The 25,516-nt window shown below is 31.6% G+C and overlaps 2 protein-coding genes across 2 annotated transcripts; both read right to left on the bottom strand.

Annotated features, from left to right (window-relative positions):
- Positions 1 to 6,514: 6,514 nt before the first annotated feature.
- On the bottom strand, positions 6,515 to 8,594 carry LOC107874687 (bidirectional sugar transporter SWEET9). Its single transcript, XM_016721444.2, has 6 exons — positions 8,436 to 8,594; positions 8,097 to 8,133; positions 7,790 to 8,000; positions 7,520 to 7,681; positions 7,292 to 7,411; positions 6,515 to 7,016 (listed from the first exon to the last, which is right to left on the bottom strand). Exons 1-6 carry the CDS (start codon positions 8,476 to 8,478, stop codon positions 6,741 to 6,743), a joined length of 849 nt encoding a protein of 282 aa, XP_016576930.1. The 5' UTR covers positions 8,479 to 8,594; the 3' UTR covers positions 6,515 to 6,740.
- A 14,003-nt stretch (positions 8,595 to 22,597) lies between these two features.
- Positions 22,598 to 24,838, bottom strand: LOC107875813 (bidirectional sugar transporter SWEET12). Its single transcript, XM_016722659.2, has 6 exons — positions 24,696 to 24,838; positions 24,329 to 24,365; positions 23,994 to 24,204; positions 23,693 to 23,857; positions 23,152 to 23,271; positions 22,598 to 23,044 (listed from the first exon to the last, which is right to left on the bottom strand). The coding sequence occupies exons 1-6, from the start codon at positions 24,739 to 24,741 to the stop codon at positions 22,751 to 22,753; spliced, it is 873 nt and encodes a 290-aa protein (XP_016578145.2). The 5' UTR covers positions 24,742 to 24,838; the 3' UTR covers positions 22,598 to 22,750.
- Between the last annotated feature and the right edge of the window lie 678 nt (positions 24,839 to 25,516).

Genomic DNA, 25,516 nt, shown 5'->3' with positions numbered 1-25,516 from the left:
AAAAGTCACGGGCCGATTCCGGGTTGGCCCGGCCCGGCCCACCTGACACCTTTAATTTAAATCATCTCTAGACAAAGACAACTATAAGATTTAAAAAAAAAAAACTTACGAAAACGATTTATCATAATTATATATAACCACGAAAGATATCCTAGCTAGTACTAGTTAGAATTGGAGATTGGCATGAACTCATTTCATCTAAAAATAAAAGGGTGATATAAAGTGTACATAAAGTTCAATATAGTGCATGTTATCTAAAGGATCAAATCACTAGCGCGCACTAAATTCAACCTTGGACTTATAGTACGTAGCATGAAAGTGGAGTATTTCGTAACAAGGGAGACATGAAATAAATAACATAATTTTTTTTTATATTTGTGGTGTTCGAGTCAGCTTGCGCGCATCTCAATTAATTCTACAGAATACCTGTCATCTCTCCCCAGCAACAACTATCAGGTACCTCTGTCCGCTAAGAAACAATACAACAACGACGACAACAACATATACACCCAATATATTTCCATAGAGTGAGTTATGAGAAGGATAAGTGCACGTAATCCGTACCAGCAAGAAGCAATATATAACATAATTTTGTTGAGGTCATTCTTGATGAATTATGTCTTCCACTCCATTCTTTGTTTTAATCATTACTAGAAAAAGGCAATAAACTAAAATTGAAATAGACAGCTTTTTGATCTCTGTCGATATTTGTGATAATCCAAAGTAATCGTTTTTAATTTTTGAATCGATCTTATACATATATTATAATTGGAGAAAGGGAAAGTTCCACTTTCTTGGGGCTATATGATATAGTATATGGTTTGTGGGAATCTTTCTTTTGAGCTATATATTGGGTTTCCCATATTTTGTACTACTACTGTACTAGCTAGATATAGCAATGTCCTAGTACGGAAAGGGACCATCAAATCAAAGTTAGCACTTATACTAGTTAAAAGTAGGGCTACAATCAGGTAGCACCAAGGAGTTCATTTAAACTTTTTTTTGACGAAACATTGTATTGTGTATATATCATGAAAATTATTTTTGATATATATATACATAGTAGATATTAAATATCTATAACTTTTTGTGTGTATTTATTTCTTTATACTTTAAGCCCCATAATGAAAATTCTGATTCGGCTACTAAGATCAATGAGGATTAAGGAGATTTATTTTTGGCGTGACACACATAGCATAGAATAACAATTGCAATAAAATCAAAATTGGAGGATGCTTTTATAGGCGCCGATTAACTCAACCTTATACAATATGCAGTACAGATAATTAATGCACTTGCTATTAATTTAGATGTATGTTTATTTGGCAGAAAATCTATCTTCATAATTAGAGCAATGCGTTGAGAATCTTGTTTACAATTTAGGGAATGGAAATTTGATCACTGATTTCTTTTACTAAATGGGTCTGCCTAGAAATCCAGTTTGAGCTAGAGGTGACAAATTAACGGGTTGAGCTGAAATTGAGCACGTTATGAGGCGTTGAATTAATAAATTGACAGGTAATTAATCCCTTTTAAAAGTTAATTAAGTTGAAATTGAGCACGTCATGGGGTGTTGAATTAATAAATTGACAGATAATTGATCCCTTTCAAAAGTTAATTAAGCAGAAATAAACAAAATTATGGATCAAAACATAACCCGCTCAATTTTTACTTATGTTTTAATTTCTTCATTTCTTCTTTCATAATTTTTTAGTACTTAATAAATTATTTTTTATCATGGTAATATATAATATATGAACTAAAAAAAATGTCATTCTAAAAATATTTTGACAAATTTTTTCATTCATGAATTTAGACTAGATATTAACCCAAATTTAAAGGGTCAATCTGAGTTGTGTTGAAGGACTGAACTAATAAATAGATGGATCAATAATACTCCCAAAAATTTATATGTTTGCAAGTGGACTTCAAACAGTGCATAATTTTAGCCAAGCAACCAAATTTGTAACCTCTTTCATATATATCATATGTTGATCAAGTGATAGAAAATCGATTGGCTATTTCAAGGACCGCACATTTGGTGTTATATATCCCATAAGGTCTAGGAAGATAATATTTATGAAATCTTATTCTTATTTTTGTGGAATAAAAAGACTTTTCTTAGTAAACTCTCGGTTCAGAAGATTAAAAGTTATTGGAGAATGATTGCAAGAATAAAAATAAAAGCAAAATATGAAAATACAAAACAAAATAAAACAACAAATAATAAAAACTCATTGAAAAATAATTAAGAAGCTGCATGATTTAATTGCTAAATACTAATTATAATTATAAGAGGAAGATGATATAGGGCATTAGTGGTAGCCCTGCACCTCTCCCACCTAACGGGGCACCAATAATATACTATTATATATCAACTGTTATACGATAAAATTTGATGTCATCATCAGTAGAGGCGGAAAAATGGATAAATTATATGGTTATTCGTTCGTTTTATTCATGTTAAATGAGTTGGGTATCCAACCCATTTAATAGTGGGCCAAATATGGATCAATCCATATTATCCATTCTAAAATATGAATAACTCATGGGTATCCATCAATTATATTTCCCTTAAAGTATGACATGTGTAAAGATATAGGAATGTCTAAAAGTATACTTATTAAGGGTGTGTTTGGAATGAAGAATTTTTTTTTCCATTTTTTTAATTTTTATTTTCATAACTTTTAGATTTTTTTCTTTGAACTTCTTTTTTTAAAAAATTGAATTTTTTCATTTAAATTATTTTTTCTTTTTCGCTTCTTTTCTTTTCATTTTTTCTCTCTTCTATCTTTAATTTCTATTTCTCCTTTTTCTTCTTTTTTAATTTTTATTTGATATTTTTTATTTTTCTCCCCCCCCCTCCCCCGCTTTTTTTTTCTCTAATTTGATTTTTCTTCTATTTTTATTTTTTTTGGTTTCTTTCTTTCGCTTTCTCTCTCTCTTCTATCTCTCGCTTCTATTCCTTTATATTCTTTTTTTTTTTTTTTTTTTTTTTTTTTTTTCTTCTTTTTTCTTTTCTAATATTTTTGTACTTTAAAAAAATATTACTACGTCATGCACAAAAAATACCATAATCTCTTATTGTATTTTTATGTGAACCATCATTTATAGTTTTATATTAATTGATACAATTGTGTTTGTATTTTATAGTTTGCACTTGTATGAGTATTTTTATTTTATAATTCACGCTATTATTTATATTTTTATATTTATTGATATAATTGTATTTGTATTTTTATTTTATAGTTCATGCTATCATTTATATTTTTATTTTTATTGATATAATTGTATCAAATATGATACATGTTTATACAACTTGAACTATACAAATTATACTTGTTTATATACAAATACAAATGGTAAATTTGACATACAAATACTAACGATACATTATAAGTGACGCATGCATATTTATATATTTTAGACTCAAACAAATACGATAAATTCATATACCTGTTTGTGTACAAATACAAATACTAAATTATAAATATTTACATTTAAATTATTCAAATACAAATAATAAATTTAGTTGAAGTATATAGTATGATACAAATAAATATAAAATATAAATACAACAACAAAAAAAATGAGAGAAAATACAAAAAATGACAGAAAAGAATAAACGAACAAAGCAAAATGAAAAAGAAAATACAAAAAAAGAGAAAAATGACAAAAAAATGTAACAAAATGAAAATAAATAAATAAAAACAAAAAAAGAAAAAAATGGAAAAGAAGAAATGAGAAACGAAAAAGAAAAAATAAAAAATGAAAAAGAAAAAAAAAAGAGAAGAAAAATAGATGGAAAAGAAAAAAAAAGAGAAAAAGAGTAAGTTAAGGGAGAAATAAAAGAGAGAGGTTATGAAGTGTATTTAATTAGCAAGAGATGGTATAAATTGTAATTAATCAAAATTAGGCTAAATTAAATAATTAAAAACTTATGTTTGCTAAGTCATGTAGTTTTCTTATAATATAAGAGTACTTTTATCTTTACATAATAAGAAGTAACGGATAACATGAATATCCATATTATTCATTGGGTTTATCCATTTTATCCATAATCAAATATGGATTGGATTGAATATTTTATCTATTTTCACATAACTCATTTTTAACCCGTCCATATCTGACTTGACCCGCCCGTTTGACACCCCTAAATTCATCAGTATAATAGAAATGTGGAACTATTTTTTGAGATATATGAAAATTAAAGAGGCGTGGGCTAGAAAAGGGAGATTTATTGATTTGTGCTTTTATGCCTTTCTCAAAAGCATGAAATTATAGATCAGATATTTACGTCAGAAAAAACAAACTTTTATATGCACTTTTCCTGGTCACCAATGAAACTGCCCATGCAACTTGATTTTGGAAATCTTGTAAACCTAGTTTTTTTAAATATATATTTATATTTTATGGATGAGAACACTAATTCTATGAAAGTAGACAACTCAATATGCATGCTACGTCAAATACTATCTAAACCGACAGTAACGATATTTTAATGAGTTAAGTAATATACATTGTCACTTTAAGAAATTTTATGTCATCAGATTATCGACAGAATATCTAGAGGAAGTTCGTTGCAATATGAGATTTGTAGCTTTGAAAATAAGTCGTGTTACCGTCCGTAAGAAGTAAATATCATGTGATGATATAGAAATTAATTGTACTAATATAATGATGGCGTCTATTAACCTAAACTTTGTTTAATCAACTGTAGCTACCGGGGGGGAAACGCGAAATTAAGGTTGGATTCCCAGACGGTGTGTAAGAGGGATAGTTTCAAGTTTCTGGGGTCCATGATTCAGGAGAATGGTGAGATTGACGAGGATGTCTCCCATCGTATTGGAGCGGGATGGATGAAGTGGAAGTTCGCCTCGAGGGTGTTGTGTGATAGGAAGGTGCCACCCAAGCGTAAAGGAAAATTCTACAGGGTGGCAGTCCGTCCGGCCATGTTGTATGGGGCAGAATGTTGGCCAGTCAAAAACTCTCACATTCAAAAATTGAAGGTGGCGGAAATGCGGATGTTGTGTTGGATGTGTGGGCTTAATAGGGGTGATAGAGTTCGAAATGAGACTATTGGCGAAAAGGTTGGAGTGACTTCGGTGGAGGACAAGATTCGGGAAGTCTGATTGAGATGGTTCGGGCATGTGATGAGGAGGGGCACGGATGCCCCGGTTCGTAGGTGTGAGAAGCTTGCTTTGGATGGTTTCAGGTGGGGTAGGGGTAGGCCGAAGAAATACTGGAGAGAGGTGATCAGTCGGGACATGGAGAAGTTACAGCTCACTGAGGACATGACCCTAGATAGGAAGATCTGGAGGGCGCGGATTAGGATAGAATGATAGTGCCAGTTTGAGTCGTTGGGGTAGGACATTACTTGGTAGGTGTATTATTCTTGCTAGGAAACTTTGTTGTATGCTTTATTACGAATGTGTTTACTATTCTTTGTTTATTATTCCTTGTGGGTGGTGTCTTTTTGTCTTGACACCTTGTTCCATGCTTTATTAAGTATTTGTTTATTATTCCTTGTCTTGAGCCGGGGTTCTATCGGAAACAACCTTTCTACTTCTCCTGAAGTAGTGATATGGACTGCGTACATCTTACCCCCCAGACCCCATTATGTGGAAATACATTGGGTTTGTTATTGTTGTTGTTTTTGAAATTATGATATATTAATTATTATAGAGGAGTCAAATAATTCTTTTACTCCTATTTGATATATTCTTAATTAATTAGATACCAAATGTGTAATTTATTCTTACCATGATTAGTTTCGGTTGAGAGAGTTGTCTGGTACCTGTGGGAGGTGATAATTGTTCTGCGGAATTAATCGAATTGCATGTAAGCTGGCTTGAACATCATAATAATAGGTGAAGGGTTTAGTTGATTCAACATCTTATAATTTCCTCTTCATGTCTCGTCCCTTTATCCTTCGATGTAATTAAAAAAAAAAAAAGATTTATGAAAGCTAAAGTATGACAATATCGATATTGAAATTGAATAAGTGACGTGTCAAAAATACACCTAAACAATATTCTTTTTTTGACTTTCATACCTAAACTATTGAGAGTGTGAGAACCACACCTAACTATCACTCGATCGTTAGTGCAAGAAACACACCTCAAACTTAAAAAATATCAATTAACAGTGAAAAAAAAAATTGTGTGTTAGCAAAAAAGAATAAAAATATGTCACATGGACTGATTTTTAATGGCTAGATACGCCTAAAGAGTTTGTAAGCAAATATTTGATCTAGTCAGCTTTTAGGTATGTTTCTCAAATTAATAAATGATAGTTCATGTATGTTTCTCACACTATAAGTTATAGTTTAGGTGTGTTTCTCAAACTAAAAGTGATAGTTTAGGTGTATTTCTCACACTTTCATTAGTTTAGATGCTAAAAAAAAAGGGAATAATTTAAGTGTGTTTTTAATACTTTATTCAAACAGAATTTGATTAGGAATTGAGTAAATTATAAGGAAAAAATAATATAAAAATCAAATGCAACAACCTTATTATCCAAACAAAAATGTAATTTTATTTGTAATAAAGAAAATACATACAAGCATTTTCTTGTTCTAGGTACATGCATATAACAAGAGAAATTTTATTACATGAGCTGAGAATTCACTCGTGTACACAAAACACTTACACAACACTTTAGGATTAATTAGGAAAAAGCAAATGAAAGGAAAATGCCAATTCCAAACTTAGATTAAAAATATTTAGTTTAGTTCTTAATTAGGTTTCCACAGTTTGCAACTTTGGCTTATTCTTCTCAACTTCAGCTGCAAGTTTCTCAGAGTAAACCAATGTACCAAGCTTCCAAATATCAATAATCTGCTCTTCAGTTAAATGAGGAAGCTTTTTCTCATCATCTAAAATTATCACATGATTTTGTAGTAGCTCTGGAAGTTTCTGCTCCTTTGTAACATTCATGTTGTCTTTGTGGTTTTTGTACATCATATAAAGCACCATTTGGACAACACCGAAGGCAAATCCTAAGATGTTTGGTGACTATTTAGACAGAGAAAAAAAAACAGAAAGTTAGTAAATACAAAAGAGCTTTGGATGTAACATATATATATAACACAGAAAGATGACGAATTCTCATGATAGAGTCCGTCTGGAATTTGGTTCATCGATCAATTATATGTTTATGATGAGCCAAATTTCGAGAAGAAAATTAGTGATTTTCTGATAGTGTAAGACGAAATCAATCTTAGATAATTTCAGTTGAACATGCAAATAGGGGAGAGGGAGTGAAGCTTAAAAATAATTCGAATACTTACATAAATGACAATGTCTTTTAGAAGAAGACCATAAATGAACCACATGACAGCACTTAGTGTAAGGAAAGCTGATAGGAGAAATGGCATGTATTCCACACTCTTCGTTTTGATAACTTTTCTCTGCATGAAGTAATAGAAAATTAAATATATATACACTACACTATTTTCATGCATGAAAAAATTGAAAATAATTTAAAACGATTGTTATAATTGCATTCGTAGACATACCAGTATGCATAATGGTGCTGCAAATGTACCTACTGAAAATACAATGCATATCCATCCAACAATTTGGGCACGTATAGCTCCATGGAACAGAAATTGAACAACTAGAACAATTGCTCCAAAGCCACCACCCACAAATAAAAGAACAAACTTCATAGTTTGAATCTGCACTTGCAATTGCAACGTCGATATTTAGAGATTAACTATAAACGGTTACTTGTAATGATCTTTTAAATGATCTGACGTTTGTTATTAGTGTATGTAAAAGCTTACCTTGGCTTTCTTTGATGCATAGAAAAAGTAGAAACCCACATAAATTGTCTCAATAAAGATACCAAAGGCGTTTATAATGATAACGGGTATCATGTTTCCTTTGAGAAGTGCATAGTATAAGGTAAGCAATGCACTGAATAGAGCAACCACGTATGGAATTGATTGATAGCCTTCACTTGATTTCTTCTTATAAATATTATAAAATGTTGGCCTGAAAATGTGATATAAATATACAATGTAAGTATTAATTTATTTTAATCACTATTGATGGTAAAACAAATGAAGATTCAAGCAACGCCAAACTCACAATGGAGAAAGGAACACAATGAACGAGACGATGCTGCCTGAAAAAATTGAAAATAAAAAGTAAATGAGTGAGATATGAACTTTTAAAGTTTTTTCACGAAAAATTTAATTACGTGAAAAGAGCATGGAAATTTTGTAACTAATGATTAAACAAATGCTACGTAAATCATTGGATATGTGCTAGTACGATGAAATGTCAAATCCATGGAATAGCTTGATATATTAATAAACATAAGGTACTTCATATATTAATGTCAAATCCATAGAATATATTAAATTTAGGCTCTAGAACTAATAAACATAAGGTACTTGATAATGGAATATAATAGGAATAGCTTACCAAGGGTACCAAAAATAGGAGCTAAGTGACTAAGGTTAACCATGATTTTTTTTTTTTTTGAACAAAGAATTGTGAAAATCTCTAGCTTGTTTTTTGTCTCTCGAAGTAAAGTGATTCAAGAGCTGCAAGTTCTACTTGAGGATGGAATTGTGAGAGCTAATTGATTGACATATATATAGACACAGGGAGGGAAATTAAAAAGGGTGGAACACCAAAAAGGTCTTTTATTTTCTGTGTATAAATTAATATATTATTGCACATAATTATTTATGAAGAATTAATCTAAATAGTTGCTCACTCAATTATGCTAAAAATTAATGGCGAATGTATAATATGTATATAGTTGTGTATAAATATATCATTTATGTATAATCTATGTATATCAACACCAACTAGGACGGAAAAGTAATCAGTGAATCCACCCGGTTATATCTGTAAAGATCCCGTAATCGATCGTATATCGTTTTAGATTTCTCATCTTATTTTTTTTGGTTTATGTTTATTTTTCACTTTACGTGATTGTGTATAATTTTGTTATAGTGTCGACGTACAAAACTTAAACTCAAATTTGTTGTTGTTTGAGGGGTAAAATGACAATATCCTAAACTTAAAGGGACCCAATGTGCACTTTCATTATGTCATCCTCCAATATGCATGGGCACTAAGGTGCTTTAATTTTGGAGGGTCTGTGGTTCTTTTTATTTTCTGTTCTGTATGAATTCCAAATCAGCAAAATAACAATGTAAAAATGATGGGAGAGCCAATTATTGCCTGCCATTTGGCAAAATAATAGAGTGGGACAACTCATTTCTGCTACATTGGAGTGATCAATTTGCTGAAATGGCTGATGAAAAATCATGAAGATAATATGCTTCGCATTGGCGTTGCTTTATTAGGCTTATCTTGTCGTTCTGGGTGGGTTATGTCATATATATATATTCTCTATACTAGATATGAAATTAGATCAATGCCAATGTTTCTTTAAGTGAATGTAAGTTTAATCTTGCAAATTTAAAATCTATAAAAATATGTTTTACATTATCGGTTATTTAACCAATTATTATAGCATATTATCATTTCAGATGTTATCATGCTTGTTATATAATATTTTTACTTGATTTAGAGGGTCTTTTGAAACGATCTTTTTATCTTTGTTTTCAAGATAGACTAAAGTTATACACTATTGTATCATACTTGTTATTAAAACTTCCTACTATTATAGATCTAACTTTGATATGATATTATAAAAATTTATAAACTGTGGATGGTTAGAACTTCGTATCCGTTATTTTTCTTACATGAAGTTGAGAGCGCACGTATGTGTATATATATATGAACAAATGTTACAATATTAATACAATTTAACAAATTATAGCATATTCTTATTTTATTTTTTTATTTATCAAAACTACTTATTATGTCGGTTAATTTAACCTAATAGTGTAAAAAATTACATATATACTATCAATACATAAAACTTAATTTCTCCTCAAATTTGCGGATGACATGTTGTATGTAATTGCTAATATGATTTTGTTTTATTACACATGGAATCAATAGGCTAGGCTTCAATTATTAGACCTGCCCAACCCACAATCAACAAGATATCCACTTAAGAATTAAGATTGTTTGGCTCGATAACATTAATTACTAATGATTAATTAGAAGATCAATTAATCATTTTGCGTATATTGATATTTTAGGCAGTTGCTAAAAGTTTTAGTATACCAGAATTAAACATAGATTAATACACATGGCATTGCAATACAGTAGAGATGTTTCTTTATTATCATACTTAGACTTCACTTTTTTTCCCCTTTTAATTATTGGATAAGATTTTGTTTCTTTAGCCTTTAAACAATTAATCTTTAGGGGTTTGTGGATACTGTTGTTCCATATTGCTCATGAATAGTCAATTATGCATGTACAAATGATTGAGCCTTCAAAGATGTTTCGTGCCATCTCTCTTTTTTCTATCACCATATTACTTTTTCCCTTTTATAAGACAAGTTGAACATAATGCATCACTATCATGGAATAAGGGTGAGAAAATTAGTCTAAGACAACATGCATATCATAAGTTATTACATTTATTTATTAACTCAATTCATTTTGATATATTTAATTCAGTATTTGCTAAATTATCGAATAAGAGACCTTCTCAGTAGTCACAGCAATTTTAATTTTTATTTGTTATATTATGTATAGTTATATAATAAAGAAAAATGTTTTAGTTGATGACTAAACAAACTATATATTAAAAAACAAAAATAAAAATAAAAGTTGATATGAGTTGGATGGATTTAGCTATGGACATTATTTAAGTTATCTTGACTCAACTTATTTCGATCCAAGTAATCTTTGGGCAACTTATAAATACCTATTAATTGAAAAATTAATATAAATAGTCTTTCACAAAAATAGTACTCCTAGTAAAAGAATGTGTATTGCTTGTATTTTAATGTTTGATATACATGGAATATATTTTTATATGTAGGCGGCCAAATGTATAGTTGTTCTTATTAATTTATTCATTTTGATGGTCCAAATTTAATCCAACTCGCTCGTTTGACACCCCCTATCATGAAAGCAAACACGTCGCTCGATAATATAAATAGACGGTGGATATTTATAAGAAAAGGTGCACTGATGCCATTATGAAACTTCCATGCTTTAATATTGGTACGTTGTATGCTAATTGAACAGTATTTGTATGGTTATGATTATTTCACGGAAAAGGGTGGAGAAAGACGTTATTTCTGGAAAAAGGGGCTCTGCGCGCTACTATAAAGTTACAAATTATATATTATACATCTGTTAAATTGTGACACAAAGATGAATGTGAGATCATACAATTAAAATTGCGTGGAAAACTTGAATTCTAAAACATATAAATAAGTAGAAAATATAATTGATGATCCCATGCCACACATGGTAGCATATTGTTTTTTCTCTGCTTTAATAACTTTTAACTCATAATATTATGTAAACAATGGACCATTTTGAAATCGTTACGCCTCCAAATAAGCTTGTAATATAGTATAAGTTAAGAGTACGCAGAAGAGAACTGTAAATTGAAATTAATTTATATCTATCTAAGAATTTTTTATTGACTAATATTTCTATCTTGACCAATGGAATTTAGTTAAACAAGAACCCAATCATTTTTAGGAACATGCATTTTTTCCTCTAACTTTTAATTTATGACTTGAACACAAATTTAAATGTATTAATCTAGATTAAGAAATATTTTAGAAATCCATGCTTATTATGATGGACACATGTTCAACATTGGCGCCTATTCACTAGTAATCTAAAAAGAATATATCCTTGACTTGACCTATGTATATTTTCAGTCACAGTAAAAAGGTTTTTGTATCATTAATCTCGATCAATAAATTACTGATAAGATAATTTATAATGATCTATGGCCAAGGTTGGTGACTAAATTTTGATGGATCAAAATGAGTTGAGTTAATCATTAAGCGGGTTATTACTCATTCAAAATTTATTTGAATTGATACAAACGGGATCAAGCTAAGATAATAAGATGGATTAAATAATGTGTCGAGCCCTATCCCGCTAACTCTACTACATTTTCTTTATTTATTTTCTTATAATTATTTAATTACCGAATAAAAACAATAATCCATCTTCTCCTTTGTTATGACTTCATACAATAAGATTCTCATGAGTTAATTTGGGCAATTTATCCAACTTTTACACAGACTAAATGAGGCAAGTCAAAATAATTGAGTTAATAAACTGGTCGATTAATAGTTCATCCAAACTTGGACGGATCATATTGATATTGTATTCTGAGGACGTGACCCTAGATAGGAATGGTATGGAGAATGCGAATTAGGTTAGAGGGTTAGTGCGTGTTGGTGTAGCCTTGCTAGTAGTCGTAGGGCTTTGTGCTTAGATTGGATTTTCTAGCCAAGAGGGTTTGGGTGAGGTGTGTGCTTTCAGTTTGATAGTGTATAGTAATACTTTGTGGGTTTCTTGTTTCTGTTATTTCATTTTATTTCACGTTTTATTACGTCTTTGTTTACCGTCTTTTTATCTTGAGCCGGGGGTCTATCGAAACAGAGCCTCTCTGCCTCTCCGGAGGTAATAGTATGGACTGCGTACATTTTAATCTCCTCAAATCCCACTATGTGGGAATACACTGGGTGGGTATGTTGTGGGTGGGTATGTTGTTGTTTCAGTAGAAGTGTTCATATATCACCGTGGAGGGGTTTGGAATATTCGGATGTTTACAACGTTTTTAATTACATAAAACCTATGAACCTCTAACTTATACATCAAACCAATTATATTAACAAGTCACAGTCTCATCGCACTTGATAATCTGGACCATTCTACGACCGTGAAATCGAAATGCATGCATGCATGTTTCACTCATAATTATTATATAGTGTTACAGTCGCATGGAATGACATGTTTTAACGATTAATGAAGTGAGTGAAATTTAAAATTAAAAGAAATCAAGATTTAAATTTCAATAGACAAACAAACGTTAGAAAAAAAATAGACTCACTAGTCATAGGTCTCAACATACAAAATATAATCTTAGGTATTCTCAAGTCAAAGATGAAGCAAGATTAGGGAAAAATCACGTTATAATTATTACATTCCTTTTTTCAGTAACTTTTTAAGATTCGAAAAGTTGTTTGTAGTTTTCTGTAGTGTGTCATAAAACATAAAGAACGAATTAAGTTGAATTATATATTAGTTATTACTCTCAAAAATCTTAACTTATTTAATGTGATGACAAAATTATATAGGAGATAAAAGGAAAATAAAAGTGTCTTTATATGAGAAAGCAATTAATCAAGCAAAAAGGCCGATAATGCTACTTTCTCCACCTTGAGTTCCTTTTTATGAAATTAAAAAATGTTCTCAAATACTAGTCTGGTGCTATATATAACTAACTAGGTTGCTTTACGACCACAAAAACAAGGAAGATTATACACTTTCCTATTTATTATTCAATAGCTGTTTATTCATAATCATTGATCTTTGTGCATGGTTAACCGATTCCATTTACCTATTAGTATAAGAGTAGCTTGCATTTAGTAGCTATGATAAATTATCTACACACACTATAATTTAGAATTAATGGATAGTTGATTGACATCACATAAGTAATAAGAAGTAACAAAAACAAGAAATCTTAGTAATTGTGCATACTACGTTAGAGTAATACATTTTGTTTTTTGTTTCTATCGGGTGGGACTTGCTTTGGGCCTAACTCTTGTACTTTGTAAGACCTTATTTCTTATTTATATTTATATTTATTAGGTGGCTTTCCCACCTTTTAATTAAAAAAAAGATTAGTTAATATAATGTTTGGTTTAGATTATTTTACCTGATTTAGTCAGAAGGCGTGACTTTTATATTTCTCTTTGAAATGAAGGTTATTAGATTAATTGAAAAAATAAGAATCAACTTTTGAGCTAACACCAACCAAACTTTTAAGTAATTCTTGGTAATCACTTATATTAAAATAATAAAATTTTTTGGGTAATTTGCACTTTTGGTCCAACTTTCTTTGGTCTTTAATTTTTGCCTCTCATGGCAAAAAACTTTTACTAAGAGTATAAATTCATATTTTTACATTATAATATCTCATAAGTTGTGTTTCACACCTTTAAAGAACTTGTTCCTTAGTAGGCATAAATAAGCTTGATTGCTAATGCAAAAATTAAAGACAAGTTCATTTAAAGAGTAAAACTAAAAGACCAAACACCAATTCTTTTGTAGAGAAAACAAATTAAATGTTAAAAATGTAATTTAATTCAACCAAGAAGAGCTAGCCCTACGACCCACCTGGGGCTATGTTCGGCCCTTCAAATGATGCGTCCGTCTGAATTGGTTTTTTGAATTTTATAGCGGAAAATTACCTAAATATATCATATTAGAAAATATTTATTATTTATAGTTGTATAATTTTAATACATGCATAATTTACTTTTAATATCTAGTGTAGATTTTTGCTAAGACAAGCATAATATATTTAAAATACTTATAACACATCTATATCTATATTACATGCATAATTCACTTTTAAGGCATAATAAAGTTGTTATAGACTGTGGCGGAGCCAGGATTGACACCAAGGGGGTTCACAAGTGAATATACGAACTGCTATTTTTCAATGTTTTCGGGCACAAGAATCTGTAATTTGACACAATAAATTCAACACTAGTTCAAGTTTAAAACAAGAACACTATGAAGTACGGCAACACCCTCAACACAAGAATAAAGTGATCTTTTTAAGAAGTGTATTTTATTTTTTCAGAAAGTAAGATGAAACAGAAATGTAAAGCCAAGTCCCCCAACTTTACGGAGTGTCCTTAAGGAATAATTTTCCTCACTGTACCTGAGGTTTTGGAATCTTCCTCCCAGGATTAAATGGCTTTCAATCCAACTATAGTGGTATCTCAAATAATTGGATTCGTTGAACTCACTCAACGATTTGATTGATCACAAGGAATGTTTTGAAGACAAGAAGAGCTTGTATTTCAGAATTTTTTTTATACCAAAACATGTGGATAAATACTGGTTTATATAGCCTTCAAGTGCCCCTTCCGAAAGGTGGCAATGGTTCATCCGAAAAGATGTATCCTTTGGAAGAGTCATATTTGTTCATTCGAAACATTGTGTCTTTTTCTGAACAGACACAATTATCTGAACAGTCACTCTTTTTTCAAAACAATATGTCTTTTCATAAAAGGTTATGTCCCTCCATTTTTCATTCACACCAATTGAACCCAACAATCCCCCACATGAATGAGGAATGATTATTCTTTGTAAAATCTTATGGACAAATATGTGATCATCAAGCAAAGAGTGATTGCATCAGGATAAGTGGGTTTCCCTTTGAACTTTTCATAGTGAACATGCCTCGAATGCACTCGGTCAAACAGTAGATTTGATATAATTGAACCGTCGAGCTTTAATGTACACCTAGACAACACATGTCGCACAACCAACCTTTTAACGTTTATGGTTCTCACGATTTTGTTCTTTCAGCCATGAACACGTCCCGATTTCATGAGAGCTTAGAGAATAGGCCTTTACTAACATTTTTCTTGAAGCGACTTCCACTCCGCCCTCGCATAGGTGATTTCTAAACGTTCAATCCTATAGATTAAACTATTTGGTTAAATATGTTAAATTTAGATAATCATTAAAAGACTTTTCACCTTAAGTCTTATCCTTGTTTACTAAACATTGTCTACATCATGAGAATGGGTTGGTATTTTGACAATATTGAACCTGTCAGACACAACTTTGTTTCATCTCCTTGAACCTGGCTTTTGGGATCTCCATTCTTCTAGGTAGAGTTACCGCCATGTTGACTTGTCCTAGGCCTTAAACCCATTTCCTTGGATGTTCTCTCGACTCCTCTAGATAGGCCTTTTGTAAGTGGATCTGACACATTATCCTTTGACTTCATATAGTCAACAGTGATAATTCCACTAGAGAGAAGTTCTCTAATGGTATTATGTCTTCGTATTATGTGACGAGATTTATCATTGTACATCATGCTCCCTGCCTTCCTATTACCGCTTGGATATCAAATTGTATATATACTGGTGCCACTGGTTTGGGCTAATAAGAAATATCTTTCAAGAAATTCTGAAGCCATTTTGCTTCTTCACCGACTTTATCCAATGCGATAAATTCAGATTCTATTGTAGAGCGAGCAATACAAGTCTGTTTGGATGATTTTTAAGAGACAACTCCTCCACCGATAGTAAATACATATCCACTCGTGGATTTTACTTTGTTCAATCCGGTGATTCAATTTGCATCACTATATCCTTCAAGTACCGCGGGATATTTATTATAATGCAAACCGTAGTCTTGAGTGTATTTATGATACCCCAAAACTCTTCATTGTCATCTAATAAGTTTTATTAGGATTAATCGTGTATCGACTCAACTTACTTATAGTGCATGCTACGTCTGGTCGTGTACAATTCATTATATACATTAGACATTCCAATACTCTAGCGTACTCCAATTGTGAGTCACTTTCACCTTCATTCTTTCGAAGTGCAAGGCTCACATCCAATGGAGTCTTGGTAATACCAAATTTCATATATTTGAATTTGTCAAGTACCTTTTCGATGTAATGAGACTGTGACAATGCCAACCCTTATGGAATTCTATGGATTCTTATCCCTAAGATCACATTCTCAACTCCAAGGTACTTCATATCGAACTTGCTCTCGAGCATTCGTTCCGTTGCATTTATGTCTGAAATGTCTCTACTGATGATCAACATACCATCCACATATAAACACACAATGACTTGGTGATTTGAAGTGTCTTTAATATAAATACATTTATCACATTCATTAATTTTAAATCCGTTTGCCAACATGGTTTGGTCAAACTTTGCATGTCATTGCTTAGGTGCTTGTTTTAGTCCATAAAGTGACTTAACAAGTATATACACCTTATTTTCTTTTCCTGGAACCAAAAAACCCTCAGGCCGTTCCATATAAATTTCTTCCTCCAATTCTCCATTTAGGAATGCGGTTTTCACATTTATTTGATGGATTTCAAGACCATATACCGCCGCCAAGGTAATTAACATTCGAATCAACGTTATTCTTGTTACCGGTGAGTATGTATCAAAGTAATCAAGGCCTTCTTTTTGTTTGAAACCTTTTAATACAAGTCTTGCCTTGTATTTGTCAATAGTACCATCCTTTTTCATTTTCCTTTTGAAGTTCCATTTAGATCGATCCTAAAGATTTGTTTCCTGGAGGAAGATCAACCAACCTCCATGTATGGTTGCTTAAGATTGAATCAATCTTACTATCGACTGCCTCTTTCCAAAAGGATGAGTTCGAAGACACCATCGCTTCCTTAAATGTTTGAGGCTCATTTTCTAAGAGAAATATTACAAAATCTGATCCAAACGAGGTTGACGTTCTTTGACGTGTACTACGTCTTGGATTCTCATCATTATGTACATTCTCACTTCGTTCATCTCGAGGTCGTTTAGATCCTCCACTAGACTATTCATATCTAGTTTTATACGGATAAATATTTTCAAAGAATTCAATGTTATCTGATTTAATTACTGTATTTTCATTAATATCCGGATGTTTGAATTTATGAACCAAAAATCGACATACTTTACTACTTTTAGCATATCCTATGAACACACAGTCCACCATCTTAGGTCCTATCTTAACCCTTTTAGGCATAGAAACTTGGACCTTTGCTAGACACCCTCACACTTTGAAATATTTCAAGTTGGGTTTTCTTCCTTTTCATTTTTCATAAGGAATTGATCGTGTCTTACTATGGGGAACTCTATTGAGTATTTGGTTGGCTGTAAGGATAGCTTCCCCCCACAAGCTTTGCAGTAAACCTGAACTTATAAGTAAGACATTCATCATTTCCTTCAAAGTTTGATTTTTTCTTTTCGTAATTTCATTAGATTGAGGTGAATACGGGGCCGTAGTTTGATGGAAAATTTCATTCTCTACACATATTTATACGAAGGGAGATTCATATTCTCCGCCCCTATCACTTCTTATAGTTTTGATCTTTTTCTCTAACTATTTTCAACTTTAGTTTTATATTGCCTAAACGCATCTATTGCTTCATCCTTACTATTTAGCAAGTAGAAATAACAATATCTAGTGCAATCATCAATGAAAGTTATGAAATACTTTTTTCCACCACTTGATGGTGTTGACTTCATATCACAAATGTCAGTATGGATTAAGTCTAAGGGATTGAAATTTCTTTCAATGGACTTATACGGATGCTTAGCACACTTTGATTCTACACAAGCTTGACACTTTTATTTATTGCACTGACAGTTTGACAAAATTTCTAAGCTAATCAGTTTTCGTAATGTTTTGTAATTAACATGGCTTAGTCGTTCATGCCACAAATTGGGAGACTCAAGCAAGTAAAAAGAATTTAACCTTATATTGATTTCAACATTCATTACATTCATTTTGAATAGGCCCTCATTGAGGTAGCCTTTTCCTACATACACTTCTCCTTTACTAAGTATAATTTTTTTAGAAACAAATACACATTTGAATCCGTTCTTGTCTAGAAGTGAATAGAAATCAAATTCTTTCGTAACTCAGGAACATAGAAGACATTGTTAAGTGTCAACACTTTGCCGGAAGTCATCTTCCAGCACACTTTTTCTGTTCCTTCCACTTTTGTAGTAGTGAAGTTTGTCATGTAGATTTTTTCTTCTACTTGAGCCGGAGCGAATGTTGAAAATAACTTCTTGTTAGCACAAACAATGTGGGTGGCACCAGAATCCATCCACCATTCGCGAGGATTTCCCACCAAGTTGCATTCGGAAAGCATAGCATACAGATCATCCATTTCTTTCTAAGACTCATCCAGATTTGCTTGGTTCTTTTTTTTCCTTTCTTTGGGGCACGACAATCCGTAGATTTGTGGTCAATCTTGCCACAGTTGAAGCATTTTTCCTTGAATTTTTTCTTGGGTTGATTGCTTGCATTTCCATCTTTCTTTCGTTTTCTAGAGTTGTTTTGGTCATCTTCTACAATGTTTGCTTCACCCATTGCAGAATTGCCTCTTGACCTTCTTTCCGCAGCCTTGCTATCTTCTTCAATGCATAGTCGTACAATCAGATCTTCGACTGACATCTTCTTATGTTTGTGTTTCAAATAGTTTTTGAAGTCTTTCCACGTAGGTGGTAGCTTCTCTATTATTGCTGCTACTTGAAACACTTCATTCACAATCAAACCTAGAATAAAGTTCATATGAATACTAAGAACATTTTTAAATTGTTCAACAACGGTATTTGTCAAATCATATCTTCCGCTAAGAGATCATGGATGATCACTTACAGTTCTTGCACTTGGAAAATAATAGACTTGTTGTCTATCATTTTGTACTCCAGGAATCTTGCAACAAAGAACTTTTTAGTTCCGGCATCCTCCGTCTTGTACTTCCGTTCTAGCGCTCCCCATAACTCTTTTGCAGTCTTGGTTCCGCTATACACATTATAAAGGTCATCTTGGAGTCCACTCAAGATATAATTCTTGCAAAGAAAATCTGAGTGTTTTCAAGCCTCCACAATCACGAAGTGTTCTTTTTCAGAGGTTCCCTCGGGCACCTTCGGAGCTTCCTCAACCGTGAACCTTTGAAGACACCGAGTTGTGAGATAGAAGAACATTTTCTGCTGTCATCTCTTGAAGTCAATACCCGTAAACTTTTCGAGTTTCTCCGCTGATGCCATAGCTTGCGGAGCATTAGTATGACTCATCGTGGCAATACGAGTTGCCGCCATAGTCGTTCCAGCATCATACATTTGACTATCAGTCGTCATTTTCCTGTCACCACTAGACAGTACCTTAAGTATATCAAAATACTTATTAAAAAAATTGCAGCAACTTTAAACACTTCTTGTTTCTAGTTTAACGATGAAGTTTTTATGACTTCCAATCGTTAACCGAGTGATCTTTAACTTGTGATGAAGATTTTATTTCTTCAAATCACTAGTTAAGTTCAAACGGAGTAGAAAGCAAAAAGTTTTAATCCCCAGAAATCAAGCTATACAGATTCGAGAAAAGAAAAACTTTAGTGAAAAGAAAATTTCACCAAACAAGCAAAAAAATTTTTTTTTTCTTTTTCAAAAAATTATTCCTTAAGATTGTTGTTTTTCAACATTTTCGGGTACAAGAATCTGTAATTTGACACAATAATTTCAATACTAGTTCAAGTTTAAAACAAGAACACTATGAAGTACAACAACACCCTCAACACAAGATCAAAGTGATCTTTCTAAGAAGTGTGTTTTATTTTTTTAGAAATTAAGATGAAACAGAAATGTAAAGCCAAGTCCCCCGACTTCACGGAGTGTCTTTAAGGAATAATTTTCCTCACTGTACTCGAGGTTTTGGAATCTTTCTCGCAGGATAAAATGACTTTCAATCCAACTATAGTAGTACCTCAAATAATTGGATTCGTCGAACTCACTCAACGATTTGATTGATCACAAGGAATGTTTTGAAAACAAGAAGAGTTTGTATTTCAGAAAACTTTTCATACCAAAACCTGTGGATAAATGCTGGTTTATATAGCCTTCAAGTGCCCCTTCCGAAAGGTGGCAATGGTTCATCGAGAAGGTGTATCGTTTGGAAGAGTCATGTCTGTTCATTCGAAATATTGTGTCGTTTTCTGAACAGACACAATTATCTGAACAGTCACTTCTTTTCCAAAATAATATGTCTTTTCATAAAAGGTTGTGTCCCTCCATTTTCTATTCACACCAATTAAACCCAACACGAACTAACCGAAGCGGATTCGACATCTACTATATGTACATAAATAATAATTTTAACCATGTGTATATAGTATAATTTTCCATCGAAAAAGGTTCATCCTTGTATGTAGCTCCGCCCCTGGCTATAGATGGTAAACATTTTCTAAATATAGTTTGTCTAGATAATAAATAAAAAGTATACTTAAAATCAGTACATATTTTATAAAAATATTCAAATAGATAATATTTCCTTTTATACTAATCCGCGAATGTTGAGTTGGTCAGCCGGCCATTTTGACAGCTCTACTCAAAACTTAGTTATTGTGCCCACTGTTAGTTTTCTTATCACTAAGTACAAACAGTGTCACTATTACATAAAGATCTATCTCCATTTGCAATTTTTTTAAAAAAAATGATGTATCACTACTCAAACATAGTCAGGATGTACGGAATTATATTTATCATTGTAAATAAAAAAAAAATTACTACTCAAATAATAATTGATGGGTATAGCATCAAATTTTATTGCCAACGTAGAAGTTTAAATAGAGTGTAGGCAGATCACAGATGGGAGCAATTAATCCTTATTTGGGAAAGATGATCACTGAGACAACAGTTCACATATAAATAGCAAAAGGATTTATATTGATTAATGTTGGAAATATCTATGCTAATTAGCCCATTAGCTCATTTGTTTTCCTTTAATTAACCCTAACCGTTAGGGTATAAAATACGCCATTATGATAGAAAAAAGTTTTCACACATTAGTTGACGGCTAGGATTAAAGTCTCTGCATTCCCAAAAGGATACTTAGCTGTGGTCTGTTTCGTGAGGATTTACACAATGACACGAGTCATGTATAATACAAATCCGCTTCTGCAGTGAAAAAACCCGTAAATCTCCTAAACTTGTATTTACGATTCAAATACTACAATTAATTAATTAATGAGTATTAGACTGAAGAAGTTCTACTAATTAATTGGCAAGTCATGTATAATACAAATCCGCTTCCGTAGTGAAGAAACCCGTAAATCTCTAAACTTGTATTTACGATTCAAATACTACAATTAATTAATTAATGAGTATTAGACTGAAGAAGTTCTACTAATTAATTGGCGAGTCATGTATAATACAAATCCGCTTCCGCAGTGAAGAAACCCGTAAATCTCTAAACTTGTATTTACGATTCAAATACTACAATTAATTAAGAGGAAAGGACATAAATAGCACTCTGGAAGAAACTATTGACATGAAATTGGCCATTGAATTTTAATTCCATTTTCTAGCCATTTGCTGGCAGCTTTATACAATTTTGATACATATCTTATATAGATATGTATTCTATACAATAAAGATATAATCTCTATATGCATCTTATGTACACACCCATGTATATATAATAACGATACAAATTCTATGCACGTCACATTAAAAAATGCATATTTGATATAACAATGATGCAATTTTTACCAATAAATTCGCTGCATTATTTTTTTTTAGGAGCTGTGTCAGTATTGTATATGGATTGTATCAATATGGTATATAAACTGTATCTGAACTACCTGGACCAAAATGACCAAACTGTGAAATGGCCATAATATAAAATTTATTTGGACCGACTGGTCATGAATGTCCAATGGCCCAAACATGGGGCAATTGTTTTGAAAAGTGTCAGCCCATGTCTTTTTCCTATTAGTTAATGAGTATTAGATTGAAGAAGTTCTACTAATTGGATTTAGAATTTAAGTTCTGTGCACCGCCAGTGTATAAAATATTCTATACTATCAGGTAAATTTGACTTGCTATTGTAAGTTACCTAATTTTTTTTTTTAAAATTTTTATGTAAATAATTGAATAAAAATTATCGGAGAAATATAATTACATTTGGTACTTAAAAGAATCATCATTGTAAATACAATACAAATACATACACGTCAGTGTATATAATTTAAATCTATGTGCATTTTTTGATACGCCCAATTAGCAACATTTACTCGTATGCGGTATATATATAGTCTCATATTTCCATAGTTTTCCGCTGCTTTTTATGATCTTCAGCTATATTTTCATGCATGCATAAGGCCAAATCAAACTTCTGTGTACATGAAATCAGTGAGCCAAGTTTCACAATTTCAATAATTTGCTCTTCACTTAGTTCTGGTAAATTCTTGTCATTGTGTAAAATTATCACATGGTTTTTTAGCTCAGGAAGATTCTGCTCCTTTACAAAGTCCTTTTCCTCTTTCTTGTTGTACATGACATAGAGCACCATTTGGAGTAGACCAACAGTGAATCCCAATACATTTGGAATCTATTCATTGAAAAGAAATTAAAGGGAAAAATATTAGCATATACATATAGATGCATGAGAGTCAAGAGTAGGAAATGAATTAAGCTAAAAGAAGAGAAAAAACTTACTCCAATGTTGAAGTCTTTTAATAGAAGACCATAGATGAACCACATAACTGCACTTAAAGTGAGGAAAATAGAGAGGAGAAATGGTATGTATTCCACACTCTTTGTTTTGATTACTTGTCTCTGCATCAAATGTGAAAATGAATACCATTATTTTCATTCATGAACAATAACGAAAACCAAAAATAATATATGTAAATTAATATAATTCTTACGTCGCAGTCTCAAACAAGCTAGTTGAAATTGGATACATGAATTCATGATAAGTATATTAGCTAAATTCATCATCTCAAATCAATACTATACAAAAAGAAAATAATAGTATAAAATAATTACTCGAAGTCACTATATCTTTTACTAACTAATAAATCTCTGAGAGGCTAAACAATTGTTAGAAAAACATAGGGTGTGAAGTAAAAATGCTACTATATATGACGAAAATATATTTTCAACTAATTGGTATTGCTGGTATAGGTTGAATAAATAAAGGAAAATAGAGAAGTTATAATGTTTGATAATTCTCGCATGAATAAATAAAACTTACCACTATGCATAATGGTGCAACAAAAACACATAAGGAAAACACAAGGCAAATTGATCCAACCACTTGTACACGAACTGCTCCTTCGAATATAAACTGATGACTCAGTAGAACAATACCTCCAAAGCCACCAACTACTAGTATAAGTAGTAGCTTTATAGTTTGGATCTGCATTCATTGTACTTGCAAAGTCAAAAAACAAATTATGAACAGTGATCTGTAATTATATTTTATATATGTAATCTGATATTATAAAAGTACGTACTTCGTTTTTGTCTTTAAATTATTGTATAGGAAAGCTTACCCTTGCTTCCTTTGGTGCATAGAAAATGAAGAAGCCAACGTAAATAGTCTCAATGAAGCACCCGAAAGTGTTTATAGTGATGAGAAGGGTTGCGTTGGTCTTGAGAAATGCATAGTAAATCCAAAGCATTGCACTGAATAGAGCAACCACACATGGAATTGATTGATAGCCTTCACTTGATTTCTTCTTGTAAATATTATAAAATGTTGGCCTGCATGATCATATATAAGTATGTATATTAATTGATCGATCGCGCAAGTTGTAACACAAAAAATGCACACTTAGAAAGAGGCAAAATAATCTTTTTAAAAAAACATAAGGAACAAGAGACATACAGTGGAGAAAGGAAAACTAAAAAGGAGAAGATGTTTCCTGCAAAATAGAAGCAGAAGAGGGTAGAAGATCATTATTTGTGAAATAATAGGAAGAGATAAATTAATCATACCATATATAAAAATCAATGAATTATATTATGAGCAAGAATATTGGCTGAGGATATGCAAGTACAATGAAATAATCGATTACTATTTCTAGTGTGAGAATATACCAAAATTTTATTCATACGATTAAATTTGTATTATAGCATCTGTTAAAGCATATGGTCTGACCAATATTTTTTTTCTCTTCTCTAAGCGCATTATACACAAGGAAGAAAACATTAAAGAAAAAAATTGTACTGAAAAAACTAAAATGTATTTTTACCTAGGACACCAAATGCAAAAGCCCAATCACCAGAAAAAACAGCCATATTTTTTCTTTTTTCAAATAGGAATTGCCTTGCTTCTCTTGCTATTTAACAATTGCAAAAACTTGCTAGTTCTACTTGACAATGAAATGCAGGTGGCTTTGATTAGTACATGCTTATATTGCAAGAGACTAGGAAAGTAGGTGCCCACATTAGTGGAGACTTTTCCTTTGTTTCCTTCTTTTTCATTTTCTTTAAACAACTGATAAAAGCACCTTTCAACCACTACTAGCTAAAAAACCACTATGTTTTCATTAAAGTTTTTCAGTGAAAAATGTTTAGTAGCTAAAAAAAATAGTAGTGCTTTCATACGGAAATTTTTTTGATGTATATGTTTCAATGAGAATCTTTTTTCTAATCATGTATTTTTCCAGTGAGCTACTTTAATGAGAAAAGAATTGAAAAATCATATTCTACATTATAACTTTCTCATTAATTTGCGGTGAGAAAAACATTTGCTTATACTAATACTGAACCAATTGGCTAACCTTTTTTTCTCTTTTTTGGGGTGTTAGTGGCAGGTTCATATCCTAAAAGAAACAAACAGGGACCCATATGGAACTTTGGTTATGTCATCTACCAATCCATAGAGGCCGCACTAAGCTAATTAGTAAAATTCATGCATGTTGAAGGGTACGTTAGATTCTCTTTTATTTCCTGTACGAATTGTGATTTTATTCAGCAAAAAGAATCCATTATAAAGTGATGGAAATCAGACACCAATCAATGTTTGCCATTTGGCATCAATAATACATAATTCTAGCTCTAATAGTGTCAT

Source organism: Capsicum annuum, chromosome 6, assembly GCF_002878395.1.
Source record: "Capsicum annuum cultivar UCD-10X-F1 chromosome 6, UCD10Xv1.1, whole genome shotgun sequence".
Classification (NCBI taxonomy): domain Eukaryota; kingdom Viridiplantae; phylum Streptophyta; class Magnoliopsida; order Solanales; family Solanaceae; genus Capsicum; species Capsicum annuum.
Note: the sequence above shows the minus strand (reverse complement) of the source record. Positions and strands in the feature narration are given on the sequence as shown.